The sequence below is a fragment of the Bos grunniens genome, chromosome 11 (genome assembly GCF_055505025.1).
Source record: "Bos grunniens cultivar Pamir isolate PY7600 chromosome 11, Bosgru_T2T1.0, whole genome shotgun sequence".
Classification (NCBI taxonomy): Eukaryota; Metazoa; Chordata; class Mammalia; order Artiodactyla; family Bovidae; genus Bos; species Bos grunniens.
The window spans coordinates 8,911,198-8,926,248 of NC_141175.1; the positions used below are offsets into that span (position 1 = coordinate 8,911,198).

Sequence of the window (15,051 nt, forward strand, 5' to 3'; positions counted from 1 at the left end):
AAAATGGTTAATTTTATAAGTACCTTATGTATATTTTACCCCCCAGTTTTCATTCCAATCCCAAAAGAAGGGCAATGCCAAAGAATGTTCAAACTACTGCGCAATTGCACTCATTTCACACACTAGCAAGGCAATGCTCAAAATCCTTCAAGCTAGGCTTCAACAGTATATTAACAGAGAATTTCCAGGTGTACAAGCTGGATTTAGAAAAGGCAGAGGAACCAGAGATCAAACTGCCACCATCGGCTGGATCATAGTAAAGGCAAGAGACTTTTGCTTATCCAGAAAAACATCTACTTCTGCTTCACTGAGTATGCTAAACCCTTTGACTGTGTATTAGTAGTGAAAGTTGCTCAGTCATGTCCGACACTTTGCGACCCCATGGACTATACAGCACATGGAATGCTCCAGGCTAGAATACTGGAGTGGGTAGCCTTTCCCTTCTCCAGGGGAAGCTCACAGCAAACTGTGGAGAATTCTTAAAGAGATGGGAATACCAGACCACCTTACCAGCCTCCTGAGAAACCTGTATGCAGGGCAAAAAGCAACAGTTAGAACCAGACATGGAACAACAGACTGGTTCAAAATTGGGAAAGGAGTACATCAAGTTTATATTTTGTTACACTGGTTATTTAACTTATATGTAGAGTACATCATGCGAAATGCTGGGCTGGATGAATCGCAAGCTGGAATCAAGATTGCTGGGAGAAATATCAAAAACCTCAGATATGCATATGATTCTACCCTAATGGCAGAAAGTGAAGAGGAACTAAAGAACTGCTTGATGAAGGTGAAAGAGGAGAGTGAAAAACCTGGCTTAAAACTCCACATTCAAAAAACTAAGATCATGGCATGCAGTCCCATCACTTCATGGCCAATAGATGGGGGGAAAATGAAAACAGTGGCAGATTTTATTTTCTTGGGTTCTAAAATCACTGTGGACAGTGAATGCATATTCATTCAATGTTACTTGTTGAATGAATAAACATCAATATCCAGGTAACTGCAGTTTTCAAGATATGAGTTTTTTTACATTTCCCAGCTCACTCCCCCCTGCCCCCCACTATTGTACCAAGAATGTTAGCTCATTAAGGCCCCACTTTGAACTATAAGGACCTTACTTTCCCCGAGGAGCCAGGAACATGCCTAGCACACACAAATGTATCATTGTAAGAATGAGCTGACATTTGCCTATTTCATTATGGTCATTAAACCAGCTTTTGTATCTGTGATCACTTGTGAAGTGGCCACAGCAGGTATTATTTTACCTACTTTATAGATGTAGAAACTGAGGCCTGGGGTGTTCAGCCACTGGCCCAGCCTCCCACATCTGTCTATACGTGCCATGGCCTGCTGAGCATTAGCTCTATTTGGCCACAGAATAAAAACAAATAAAACCCGGTTTCCACCACTGTATCATCACCTGATTTCTCTGCAATATCCTGTCCGACCCTGACTGATCCCCCTGCTTTGAACACTTCAGCAGGAGGCATGGGACTCATCTGGAGGTGGGCTGGTTAGGCAGAGGGACCGATATTAGTCACTCCAAGAAGTTCCCCTCTGGGTGAAACTTGGCTCACCATGCAGTGAGGGCGGTGGAGGTTGACTAAGAGAGGCAAGCATCAGGTGGGTGGTCAGGTGTGATGGTTGGGTGATGGGCTATCCCAGGGCCTTCTAGCCTCCTCAGGGGTCTGCAAAGCAGCCCATGATCAAATTGACCCCTGCTGCCCAGCTTTCTTTTCGCTGACCCCAACCCTATCAGTACTTCCTGATCCCCTAGCAAATCAGAAGCCAGAAGAGCCCTAAGATGGCAAAACAGGCCGCCGAGTTCCTCCCAGGTAAACCAGCTGGGCAGGTCTGCTGGTGCCAGGGTGAAGGGTGGAGCTGCAGGTCAGCTCCAGCCCAGGAGCAGAGCTAACTAATGTTGGGCCTCTGGGGAGAAGCCAGATACAGTCTCACCTGGTTTTGATCCAGGGCTGGCTCTTAAGGTCCAGTGGCTCTCTAGATGAGTTGGAAGATGGCCAGTTTGGAGGTAGCATTTGATGGACATCATTGCTGGTGGTTAGAAGCAACTTGTCAACTATCCAAGAACACTAACCGGGGAGCTCAGATATCAGAAACACTTTGGGAGCTTGTTAAAAAAAATACAGCCCTGTTCCAGGCCTGCCAAAGTGCAATCCCTGAGGAGGGGTTAGAGACCCAAATCTTTTTCTTTAAAATCCCTCTCAGGTAATTGTGACACTCAGAGGTTTGGAAATTATTGTTGTTCAGTTGCTAAGTTGTGTCCCATTACTTGCGACCCCATGGACTGCAGCATGACAGGCCTCGCTGTCCCTCACCATCTCCCAGAGTTAGCCCAAGTTCACCTCCACTGAATTGGTGATGCTATCCAACCATCTCACCCTGTGTTGCCCTCTTCTGCCTTCAATCTTTCCTAGCATCAAGGTCTTTTCCAATGTGTTGGCAGTTTACATCAGGTGGCCAAACTACTGGAGCGTCAGCTTTAGTATCAGTCCTCCCAGTGAGCATTCAGGGTTGATTTCCTTTAGGATTGACTGGTTTGGGGCTTCCCTGGTGGCTTAGCAGTAAAGAATCTGCCTGCCAACTCAGGAGACAAGAGTTCAATCCCTGAGACAGAAAGATCTCACATGCCACGGAGCAACTAAGCCTGTGTGCCACAACTGTTTAGCCTGTGCCCTAGAGCCCAAGAAGTGCAACTATCAAGCCCATGGGCTGCAACTGCTGAAGCCTGCATGCTGTAGAACCTGTGCTCTGCAAAAAGAGAATCAACTGCAATAAGAAGCCTGTGCACCGCAACGAGAGAGTAGCTCACCACAACCAAAGAAGAGCTGGCGTAGTAACGATGACCCAGCACGGCCAAAAATAACAAAGAAATGATTAAAAAAAAAAAAAAAGATTGGTTGGATCTCCTTGTAGTCCAAGGGACTCTCAGGAGTCTTCTCCAGCACCAGAGTTCGAGGGCATCAATTCTTCCGCGCTCAGCTTTCTTTATAGTTCAGCTCTCACATCCATACGTGACCACTGGAAAAACCATAGCTTTGACGAGATGGACCGTTGTTGGCAAAGTGATGTCTTTGCTTTTTAACACCCTGTCTAGGTTTGTCATAGCTTTTCTGCCAAGAAACAATCGTCTTCTAATTTCATGACTGTGGTCACCATCCGCAGTGCAGTGATTTTAGAGCCCAAGAAGAGGAAATCTGTCACTGCTTCCACCTCTTCCCCTTCTCTGGGAAAGGAGCAAAACCTCCTACTCAGAGGAATCAGGACAGAGGGGCCAACACCAAACTCAAGGCTGAGTGAGGCTGTTCATTTTTGGTCACTGGCCTGGCCTCTAGGTCAGATCTTTGGTCAGATATGTGCGTGTGTGCTGAGTTGCTTCAGTTGTGTCCGACTTTTTACAACCCTGTGGACTGTAGCCCACCAGGCTCCTCTGTCCATGGGATTCTGTAGGCAAGAAGAATGGAGTGGGTTGCCATGCCCTCCTCCAGGGGATCTTCCTGACCCAGGGATTGAACTCATGTCTCTTAAGTCTCCTGCATTGGCAGGGAGGTTCTTTTCCACAAGTGCGACCTGGGAAGCACTTGGGCAGGTATAACCTTTTCTTTTTTTTTTTTTTTAATATTTATTTATTTATGGCCATGCTGGGTCTATGTCGCTTTGCACAGTCTTTAGTTTTGGCACGAGGGCTTCTCATTGCGGTGGCTTCTTTTGCTGCGGAGCACAGGCTCTAGGCACACAGGTTTCGGTGTGTGACTCGCAGGCCCTAGAGCTCAGGCTTAGTAGTTGTGGCTCAGGGATCAAACCCGTGTGTCCTCCTTTGGCAGGTGGATTCTTATTCACTGCGCCAGCAGGGAAGTCCCAGGTACAACTTTTAAGAAGCGCAGCAGAGATCTGTGGCTAAGACCTTGGGCTTAAAGGCTCAGAGTTCTGGATTCAAGTTCTGACTCCTTCTGTTAATGCGTGACCTTTGGTGAGACTCAGCTGGGAGGCAGGACAGCCCACCATCGGCTAGGCTTTGGAGCCAGACAGTTTGGTTGCTTCTTGGGTCTGTGACCTTGAGCAAGTTGCTCCACCCCCTGGAGCCTCAGTTTGGAAATGGGGACACTTGCCTCCTGGCAGTCTGGTGGGGAGGTGCTGGAGACAAGTTCTTATCTCCCAGCTGATCCAAAGGGTTTCAGAAGTGTTAGGTTGTTACTGCTGTCAACCCTGCTCTGGGGAAACCTTCAGCTTCTGACTGGTTTGGGTGGTGGTTGTCACCTTTCCCCTGATTGGCTACCCACATGCCTGACGGTAACCAGCGCTTTCATCACACTGGCTCCAAGCATCAAGCCTGGGGCCCCACAGGCTCCATTCTCCCATAGAGGAGGGCCCCAATCTGGCCTTCCTCCCCTCCCCAAAGTGTCCTACTGTTTGGTGACACTGCATTGGTGAGGTCAGGCTGCCTGGAAATGACTCCTTTCAGCCCTCAGGGATGAAAATACAGATTGCCCTTTGTTAGTGTTTTGAACTCCAGTGGACATGTCAAATGACAAATGTTTTGGGGTAAGGTTTACACTGGAGATGATCAAACAACATTTCCACACTCACAGCGTCAATTGTCCTTTGCAGCCTATTCCCTAGCACCATCTGGGCACGTCCTGAACAATGGCACCCGTCACTGTCCGCATTCCACCACCAGTTGGCTCCCTACTGCCTGGGATGACAGTTGGGATCACTTCAGACTCGGGGCGGGGGGGTGCTGCCACAGAGAACCCCCTCTTCTCTGTGGGGCACTCTGAGGATCTGCGGCCAGTGGCTTGGTAGGACCTTCCCAGCCAGGGCCCTTCTAGAGGCAGCATCCCTGGCAGTTGGGCATATCTCTGAGTAGACACTGCCCCCTTGAGGCCTCTTCCCACCATGACACCTGGGAGTGCTGACCTCACACAAAGGGACCTGGGTTATACTTTCCAAGCCAAGGGTGCCTTTAAAATTGGCCCCAAATGCAGAAGTCTCTGGAGGACTGGCAGTGTAGTCCTTCTCAACTGGGGAACTTGGAACCTACCTTAGTGCCTTATATTGCCTTCCGGAAGAAATACAACTCAGGGCATCAGAAAACAGGCACACAGGACTTCCCTGGTGATCCAGTGGTTGAGAATCCTCCTGCTAACTCAGGGGACACGGGTTCGATCCTTCACCCAGGAAGATCCCACAAGCCCTGGGGAAACAGCCCGTGTACTGCAACTACTGAGCCCATGTGCCTAGAGCCCGTGCTCTGCAACAAGAGAAGCCACCGCGACGCGAAGCCCAGCCACTGCAACTGGAGAAAACCCATGGGCAGCAACAAAGACCCAGTGCAGCCAAAGACAAACAAACAAAATACAGTCTTAAAAAAAAAAAAAGAAAACAAACACATAATTGTTAGAGATCTATAATTTGCAAAGAGACAGGGGGAATTCCCTGGTTGTCCAGTGGTTAGGGCTTTGCGTGCTCACTGCCCAGGGGCCCAGGGTTCATCCCTGGCTGGGAAATTAGGATCCCACAAGCTAGTTGACGAAGACATAAACAAAAGAAAATACGACAAAATGTGAAAAGGCAGGCGTTTTAGTAGACTAGGGAGAAGTGTCCTTACTTTCTAGTAAGTTTTGAAATTGAAGATAAGGTTCAGTTCAGTTCAGTTCAGTCACTCAGTCGTGTCCGACTCTTTGCAACCCCATGAATTGCAGCATGCCAGGCCTCCCTGTCCATCACCAACTCCCGGAGTTCACCCAGACTCACGTCCATCGAGTCGGTGATGCCATCCAGCCATCTCATCCTCTGTCGTCCCCTTCTCCTCCTGCCCCCAATCCCTCCCAGCATCAGAGTCTTTTGTCCAATGAGTCAACTCTTCGAATGAGGTGGCCAAAGTACTGGAGTTTCAGCTTTAGCATTATTCCTTCCAAAGAAATCCCAGGGCTGATCTCCTTCAGAATGGACTAGTTGGATCTCCTTGCAGTCCAAGGGACTCTCAAGAGTCTTCTCCAACACCACAGTTCAAAAGCATCAATCCTTCGGCGCTCAGCTTTCTTCACAGTCCAACTCTCACATCCATACATGACCACTGGAAAAACCACAGCAGTGACTAGACGGACCTTTGTTGGCAAAGTAATGTCTCTGCTTTTGAATATGCTGTGTAGGTTGGTCATAACTTTTCTTCCAAGGAGTAAGCATCTTTTAATTTCATGGCTGAAGCCACCATCTGCAGTGATTTTGGAGCCCCAAAAAATAAAGTCTGACACTGTTTCCACTGTTTCCCCATCTATTTGCCATGAAGTGATGGGACCAGATGCCATGATCTTTGTTTTCTGAATGTTGAGCTTTAAGCCAACTTTTTCACTCTCCACTTTTACTTTCATCAAGAGGCTTTTTAGTTCCTCTTCACTTTCTGCCATAAGGGTGGTGTCATCTGCATATCTGAGGTTATTGATATTTCTCCCGGCAATCTTGATTCCAGCTTGTGCTTCTTCCAGCCCAGCGTTTCTCATGATGTACTCTGCATATAAGTTAGATAAGCAGGGTGACAATATACAGGCTTGACGTACTCCTTAGAGTTAAGCAAAATGACTAGTATAAAGGAAAGAGGTAAAGATATCTTGTTATAAGATTTGAAATTAGATACCAAAATGAGGTGAGAGAAATAAAAGGATCAATTAACTACAGAAAGGTCAACATGAGCTAGACTAAGAACTTAGCAAGGGAGAAGTGGTGAAGGTGTGGAGACATGGTCCTGTAACTGCTGTACTGGTGACAGTGTAACAACTTTGCATGCTGTATGTGGCACTTGGGATCTTTAGCTGAGGCAATCGAACTCTTAGTTGCCACATGTGGGATCTAGTTCTCCAAGCAGGGATCAAAGCCGGGTCCCCTGCATTGGGACCACAGAGTCTTAGCCACTGGACCAGCAGGGAAGTCCCTGTCAGTGCTTCTTCCTTCCTGCTGGCAGATAAGCGCTGTGTGGCAGAGACCCAGGTCCTTTGTGTTCAGACAGAGGCAAGACAAGCCAACTGTCTGCAGTCTGCAACAGGACCAGAGTGTGGGCCTGGGTCATGCCGTCCTCTGAGCAGGACAAGTTGCTGTCCAGCATTAAAGGGGAGCTGGACTCACGTTCCCAGGCTCTGGGTCCTAGGCAGTTGCTCATTAAATCCCTGAAGCAATCTTTGGAGGTAGTACTTGTGGCTCCAACAGCAGCAGCTGCTGCTAAGTCACTTCAGTCATGTCCGACTCTGTGCAACGCCATAGACTGCAGCCCACCAGGCTCCCCCTTCCCTGGGATTCTCCAGGCAAGAACACTGGAGTGGGCTAGTCCCCATCAAATATCTGGGTGCTCAGCTTCATTTCCCAGGTGCCTTCAGTCAGTTTAGACCACATAGCTAGCTCTGGAACATTTGTCTGTGAGCAAAAGTGACGTCTGCCCATTTGGGAGTGAGTCAGTTCAGAGCTGATGTGTCTTCTCCATCTCTTTTACCCCCACTGTGGATTCCAGCAGTGAAGCTCTGAAATGTAGGAGGGCTATCAGACACTCATCAGACTTTGTGAGACAAAGGAACCTTGATCACATTCAGCCAAGGAGTCTGGTGGCTCAGATAGTAAAGAATCTGCCTGCAATGCAGGAGACCCAGGTTCAATCCCTGGGTCAGGAAGATCCCCTTGGAGAAGGGAATGGCTATCCTCTCCAGTATTCTTGTCTGGAGAATCTCACTGACAGAGAAGCCTGGGAGGCTAGCCCATGGGGTCGCAGAGTCGGACACGACTGAATGACTAAAAGGAGGTCTGACTGTTAAGCCAGCTGAGGCAAATTGCCTTGATGCGTACAATACTATTATCATTTCTACTTATGGAGGCCAAGCTAGCTGCCTGTGGTCACACCGCTTGTAAGTGGGCAGAGCTGGAATTCAAACCCAGACCTGACTTGCATGGCTGGTTTTTATTGATAGAGACTATACTTACCTCATGACAGCCTGTCCCTAAGCACTGCTATTGCATCTGAAATCTTGAGAATGTTCAGCATGGACCGGGCAGAGGGGCAGTGGGAATAGCCAGGGTAACTAGTTAATAGTGAGATCCTGCTATTCTTGTTTGCACTGAGCAGTCACAACACTCAGGCTGCACTTCTGCCAGTTGATGGCTGTTCATGGTGAGCATCGCGCAATGAAGAAACGACCACGGCTCACCCACGCTTGGCAGAGGGTTTCAACTGGGGACTGGAACCCCAATTCTGTGGATTAGGGACGAAGTCCTCCAAATGTTGCTATTTCACTCTCAGCTCTTACCTGCTCATTTCCCAGCTCACAAAGGCAGAGTTGCACACTAGAAACTTCAGAGTTAAGACTTGGGCTCAAATCCCTGTGGCCACTTACTGGGTGTCTAACTTTAGGCAAGTCACTGTGCCTTTCTGAGTCTCAATTTCCTCATCTGTGAAATGGGGATAGTAATACTAATTCCTCTTAGGATGGATTGAAGCACTGGAGGTAATGGATATAAAGCACTTAGCACAGTCCCTGGCATGTGGAAATCTGTTACCACATAGGGCGGGCTCTCTTTTTCCAGGTTAGGATCAGGGGGCTATCAGAAGAGAGGGAATCAGCATAGAGATTTGAACCAAAATCACTCATGTTTATTTATAAACAGGATACACATACACAGGTATCATTAGAATGTTTCAGGAACCTTGGAGCTGTTTCGGCTCCTCCTGACTCGGCTTGGGCTCTCTAGAAAAAGGGCTGTTGATGTTTTCTTGCTGGAAAGCCTGTGGGTTCGCTGGTTGGGCTTTCACTGCTTCTTATGTCCACATCTGCCTGTCCCAGTGGGCCGTGGACAAAGGGCTGTGAGCTCAGTCATTCATGTCTAGGCCAAATTCTGGATACAACTCCTTGGTGGTGACACCTCGGATCACAGCTGGAAGGAAGGAAGGATGTCCAGTGAGCGAAGTGGGAGGGAGAATGGCCAAAGCCCTGGCCCACCCAGGACCTCCTCCTGGACTTTGTTCCTGCTCCCCTTGTTGGCCACATAATCTTCCTGCCATTCCTTCCAGGCTCCTCCACTGTGGGCCCTGTCCACTCACTCCAAACTGGACTCACTGAACCCTCACCCACTTGGCAGAGGAGGCAAAGCTCCCCAAGAACCCTTTCTCCACACAGAGCAACAAGAGTCACCAGCTGCAAATGTAAATCTACACTGACACTGTGCCTGTGACTAGCTGCAAACCCTGCCCATGTGCATGTCTGACCACTGTGTTTTTTTTAATGTGGACCAGGTGCCACCAGTGGTAAAGTGCACTTGCCAACGCAGGAGATGTAAGAGATATGGGTTCGATCTCCAGTATTCTTGCTTGGAGAATCCCATGGACAGAGGAACCCAGAGGGCTTAGTTACGAAGAGTCTGACGTGATTGAAGCAACTTAGCAGAGCACACAGCACATTTTACAAGTCTTTATTGAATTTGTTACAATATCGCTTCTGTTTTATGACCTGGAGGCATGTGGGATCTTAACTCCCCGGCCAGGGATCGAACCCGCACCCCCTGCATGGGAAGGTGAAGTCCTAACTGCTGGACCGCCAGGGAAGTCTCTGCCCTTGCCATTTGGTGATACCATTCCTCCCGCTTCCTCAAAGACTCGTCTCTCCTCCCATGGAAAGGGGTCTGTCTCCTGAGAGGCCTGCCCTGACCACTTTCTTTCATCCCCACCTACCACCCTGTGAACACTTGAGTATTTTCCATCTCTGACCTTTGTTTCCTTCATGGCACTTCACGCATTTTATAATTCATTGATTTGTGTTTGTTTAGTTCGTGACTATTCCCCTTCCCAACTCCAACATCAAAACATAGTCACGTGAGAACAGAGACATTCAGATGTCTGGTTCACCAAAGTGTCCCCATATCCAGTGGAGTAGCACAGAGCAGGTCCTCAGGAAATACTCACTGAATGAATGAAACACGGTAGGCTGCCTGCTTCAGGTCCTATGACCCAGAGGGACAGGTCTCAAGTTGGGTTCTGTCTACCGAGAGCTTACTCCCCTTGGCCTCTAGGCTACAGTCCCCTCGCATTCCTTTCTTCTTTTTTTTATATTTGGCTGCTCCAGGTCTTACTTGCAGCACATGGGATCTTTAGTTGCAAACTCTTAGTTGCGGCATGTGGGATCTGGTTCTCTGACCAGGGATCGAACCTGGTCCCCCTGCACTGGGAGTGTGGACTCTTAGCCACTGGACCACCAGGGAAGTCCCCACATTCCATTCTTCTTGGGCCCAGGTCATCCTCCTCTCTTCACTTCTTTTTCCCTCTTTCCGTTTTCTCCCTCCCCTCCTGTGGGACCCATTCCCCAGTGAAATACGGAGAAGCCCTTCCTGCTGTGGAATCTCAGATGTTGACGGGGAATTCTGCGACGAGTGCTACCAATGAGGCAGCCGGTGGGCAGACAGCCCGGCTCTGAGCACTGTCCCAGATGGTCACTGGCAGTCAAACATCAGCGTGTCCGACAATGGAAGCCAGGTGATGGGCCGAGGCCACGTACACATTTCCTTACCTCCAGGTGCCTGTGCCCTGGCTCAGATCTCCGGATAGTGGGTACTGTGCTCAAAGAAGAACAAAATACCCCTTTGAGCCAAGAGTCACCCTTGTACTTTCGCCTCTGTACCATGCCAGCCACTTGAGGCAAGGCTGGGGTCTCCATTGGTCTGAGTAGACTCTGGGGCACTAGGAACCCTAGTCCTCAGGCAGGCGGGCGAGTCCCAGATTCCAACCTGCCTGCAGCTCCAAAGCAGCCTCTACATGAGGGGAAGAACCCCAGGGACTCAATGAGAGCCGTACAGCTGCTCTGCTAGGAAGGGCAGGGGCGTTCGGGGAGCACGGCAGCTGAGAACACTGCGGGTGGGGGTGGGGCGAGGGATGGTAAGTCAGAAGACCCAGGGTCAAAATCCCACCAGCCTGGCCCGTGGGGACTCTCTCACCTAGTCTTCCCAGCAGCATCTGGGCCGCATCCTTGATGTCATTATACTCGTGGAGCTGGGAGATGTGGTCCTCCAGTTCATCTACACTGTAGCCTCTGGGGTGGGAAATGGGGAGAGAGAGAGAGAATCGTTAAGAAAGCTGATAAAGCCCCCAGCTTCAGAGGTAATAAGGCCCTTACTCACTAAGGGCCTACTGGGTGCTCAGCACTGGGAACACAGCAATGCCAAGACAGACCCCGCCCTCGTGAAGCTTAAGGTACGGCAGGGGATCTGCCCACTGTCTCACTCCTGGCAAATTCTCCCTGTATCCTTAGGGAGGGGTCTCCAGGCACTACTGGTACTATGTAACCCTGGTCAGAGCTGAGGGATTCACAGATGGGCACATGAGTGGTTAGTCAAATCCCCTCAGGCGTAACACGGCTATTCAAAGGTTCCTTGGTCTGTGCTCTGTGGCTGGAGCAAGAAGCGTGGGAAAACCCAGGAGGTATGGAAGAGCCAGTGTCCCCTTGGCACTGAAAACCCACTTTCAGAGGGAGGGCAGGGCCCACGTGTGGACAGAAGCAGAGGCAGAGACCGTGGGTTCCAGACAGAGAGTGGGAGACCCATAGCTTTTCAGCTCCCAGTTCCCCTGGTCCTCCCAAGCCTGACCACGCCTTACCTGAGGCAGCTGCTGAGGCTGCTGGATGCCAATGGCACAGTCCTGTTTTTATGCTAAGGTAGGTTTCAGTTACTATTGCTGTTGTTCAGTCGCTAAGTCCTGTTGGACTCTTTGAGACCCCATGGACTGCAGCAAGCCAGGCTTCCCTGTCCTTCACCATCTCCCTGAGTTTGCTCAGACTTATGTCCGTATCGAGTCACTGATACTATCTAATCATCTCATCCTCTGCCACCCACTTACCATCAGGAAGCTTGCACAAGCCTCTTTCCTCATCCATGAGTTACTGGGCACTAGTTAAAAGTTTTCTAGAGCTTCCCGGGTGGTCCAGTGATTAGGACTCAGTGCTTTCACTGCTATGGCCTGGGTTTAAACCCTGGTAAGATCCCACAAGCCACATGGTATGATCCCCGCCCCCACACACACACACACACACAAGTTATTCTAAGCACACTGAGGAACCCAACCAGACTTACTCTGATAATAGTTGGGAGATCTCCTTGTCCAACATGTCCTTCTTCTCCTTGAGTTTCTGAATGTCAAGCTGTAGAGAATCCTCACTGGTCCTGTCAGCCTGGCCAGGTTTGGGAGATGGCCGCTGAGTGGCACAAAAAGTCAGAAGCTAGACTAACCAATTATCTACAATTCAGAACCTCCACATTGTCCCCCCAAAAGCCACTCCCTGTTTCAGTGTGGTAACAGACAACCTCTACCCAGAATAAGACTACATTTTCCAGCTTCCCTTGGAATTAGATGTGGTCCTATAACTAAGTTCTGGCAAGTGGAACTTAATCAGAAATAGTGGATTCTATGTCTGGGAACTGTCCTTCCGGGGAGAGGATACACCTTTCTGTGGCCCTCTTCCTTCCTGCTAGTGGAGGGACGATGGAGTTGAACAGTGTCTTGGATGATAGAGGCATGGGTCCCCGATGACTGTTTTAGCCACCACTATTCAGGGTTTCCTTTCACTTTCAGCCAAACCCAACTTTAACTAAAGGGCTCATCCTGGTTCCCAATCTGACCCTAGCGCATCCACTTCAGGTCTACCTCTTGGATTCTCCTCTCCAGTCTACGATTATAACCTCACTGGGGGATTTCCCTGGTGGGCCAGTGGCTAAGACTCCATGCTCCCAACACAAGGAACCCAGGTTTGATCCCTGGTCATGGAATTAGAACCCATATGCTGTAACTAAGACCTGGTGCAGCCAAATAAATAAATATTCAAAAAAAATCTACTTGGGTAACAAAATGCTTCCTTGGGGCTACAGTTCATCTTTGTCCTTTCTGCATCTAAAAGCTGCGAAGGCAGTGCCTGACATGCTGCCAATCTTCAGGATATGTTGGTTGGGGCCACATTGGGGTTTTTAACCAGTCAACAAATCATAAGTAAGTACTAGCTGCCAGGCACTGCCTAAGGCTGCAGGGGTTTAGCAATGGAGAAGACGTCAAGCCCGGCCCCCTGCCTTCATGGAACATAGAGCCTAGTCCCAGACATACAACACCCAAAATGATGCTCTTCCTCCAGATATTTCCATGGAAAGCTGGACTCACCAGTCACACTTCATCAAAAAGACCTTCCCTGACCACCCCATCTAACCACCTCACACACTACCCCTTGTCCTGATGTTTTCTAACATCTATCACCACCTGGCACGTTGTACATTTCATTAATAATATTATTTTCACTGATGGCCTTATACCACTGGAGGGTGAACACCATGAGGGCAGGGACTCTGTTTTTTCACAGCTGATGGCCTTGTGTCTACAATAGGACCCAGCACATAAGTAAGTTGCTTCAGTAGTGTCAGACTCTGTGACCCCATGGACTGTAGCCCGCCAGGCTCCTCTGTCCATGGAATTCTCCAGGCAAGAATACTGGAGTGGAAGAAAAAAAAAAAAAAAGAATACTGGAGTGGGTAGCCATTCCTTTCTCCAGGGGATCTTCCCAACCCAGGAATCGAACCTGGGTCTCCTGCATTGCAAGTGGATTCCTTACTGTCTAAGCCACCAGGGAAGCCCAGACCTGGCACATAGAAAGCACTATTTCAAATGAATTCATCAAATGAATGAAGGAAGGAAAAACAACCAATCAACTAACCAGCCGTCTGGAAAGTGTTTTGAAGTTGAAGTACCGTGTGCTAAGGGGGCACCTAACAGAGCAAGTGGCCTGAGCCTGAAGTGGAGCTGTGACTCCTCCAAGGAAGCTCAACTTTAAAGGCCGAGGAGGCATCAGTTTGGCAAAAAGCTGGAAAAAAGTATTCCACACAAGGGACAGCATATGCAAGTGCTGTAGGGCAGGAGAGAGCACCTGTGTTTGAGGGAATGAGAGTGGTTTCCATGTAGGTGGAATGGGTGAGGGAAGGAGGGTGGTGTGAAAAGCACAAAACCAACCAACCACTTGTGGCGATGTCAGGGAGGAGGAGAGACAGAGCCCCTTTGTAGGGTCTGGGGTAACACTGACAAAGGACAGGAACGCTGTTTCTTCTCTGAAGCCTGGCGGGCAGGAGGAAAAGATGATGCGGAAGGACAGAGAAATGACCTGGAGTTTCTCTGTGGAATAAGGTCAGCTGGGGGGAAGACCCTGAAGAGGGCTGGTGGGTGGGTCAGCCGCTGTTAGGGAAGGAGGGAAGGGCTGGGAGCAGCATACAGGGTGGAGGGCAGGGAGGGGGCACAGGTATACTCACAGGGGATCGGAAGGCCCCGCCGCAACTTTTGGAAAGTCCTGGTTGAATCCTGAAGAGGAAGCCGAGGGAAAAAGTCTGATTGGACCTAGAGGCCGCCTGGGGAGGAAAGGGGTACTGTCGGGGTGTGGAGAGGAGGAACAGCTATGAACCGGGACTGGATCCGGTTGGGAAGGGGACAGAGAATGGTTCTGGGATCAGGGTAGGGATTCTCGGAAAAGGGGGGGTTTCTGACAGGGAGGAGTGTTGGAGGAGTGGATGGCGGGGCGGGGGGCGCGTCTCTGGAGGTATCTGAGGAAAGTCTGAGGCAGAGCTACAGGGGCGTCACGAAAAGGGACTGGGAAAAGATGTGCTTTTCCCCTGCTATCAGCTCCTCGCCCACCTCCTCAGCCCTGGCGTCCGGGGCCCCCGACTCGGGGGGCGCTGCAGAGAAGGAGGGTCCAGGGCGAGGACGGAAAAGAGCCTCCTCAGGTCTGCCAGGTACTTGGAATCCTGTGACGGAGACTAAGAACGTCACAAAGCGTAGCTACGCACGCACTTGGCGAGAGCCGGCTCAGTCCTCTCCGCCGCGGTGGGCAGGACAGAGGCCGCTTACTCTGCGGCTGCGCCTTTAGCGTTTTTTGTGACTCCACCCTCTCTTTCGGGCTAGGCGGCGGCTTTAGCCGTGCGTCTCCGCCCCGTATCTTTTCCACTATCCAATGGGGCTAGAGAATTGAGGCCACCCCCATACACCGC

The 15,051-nt window shown here is 49.9% G+C and overlaps 1 protein-coding gene across 1 annotated transcript; it reads right to left on the minus strand.

The window, feature by feature from the left end:
* Positions 1-8,628: 8,628 nt before the first annotated feature.
* SWI5 (SWI5 homologous recombination repair protein) lies at positions 8,629-15,044 on the minus strand. The gene is made up of 6 exons (XM_086328353.1): positions 15,039-15,044; positions 14,699-14,842; positions 14,320-14,415; positions 12,112-12,233; positions 10,981-11,075; positions 8,629-8,931 (listed from the first exon to the last, which is right to left on the minus strand). Exons 1-6 carry the CDS (start codon positions 15,042-15,044, stop codon positions 8,867-8,869), a joined length of 528 nt encoding a protein of 175 aa, XP_086184479.1. The 3' UTR covers positions 8,629-8,866.
* Between the last annotated feature and the right edge of the window lie 7 nt (positions 15,045-15,051).

Coding starts and splice junctions, on each gene's coding strand:
- SWI5 (XM_086328353.1), bottom strand. Junction 14,416..14,698: donor CGGACGCCAGGGCTGAGGAG/GTGGGCGAGGAG, acceptor TTTCCTCCCCAG/GCGGCCTCTAGGTCCAATCA. Junction 12,234..14,319: donor GCGGGGCCTTCCGATCCCCT/GTGAGTATACCT, acceptor TGTGCCACTCAG/CGGCCATCTCCCAAACCTGG.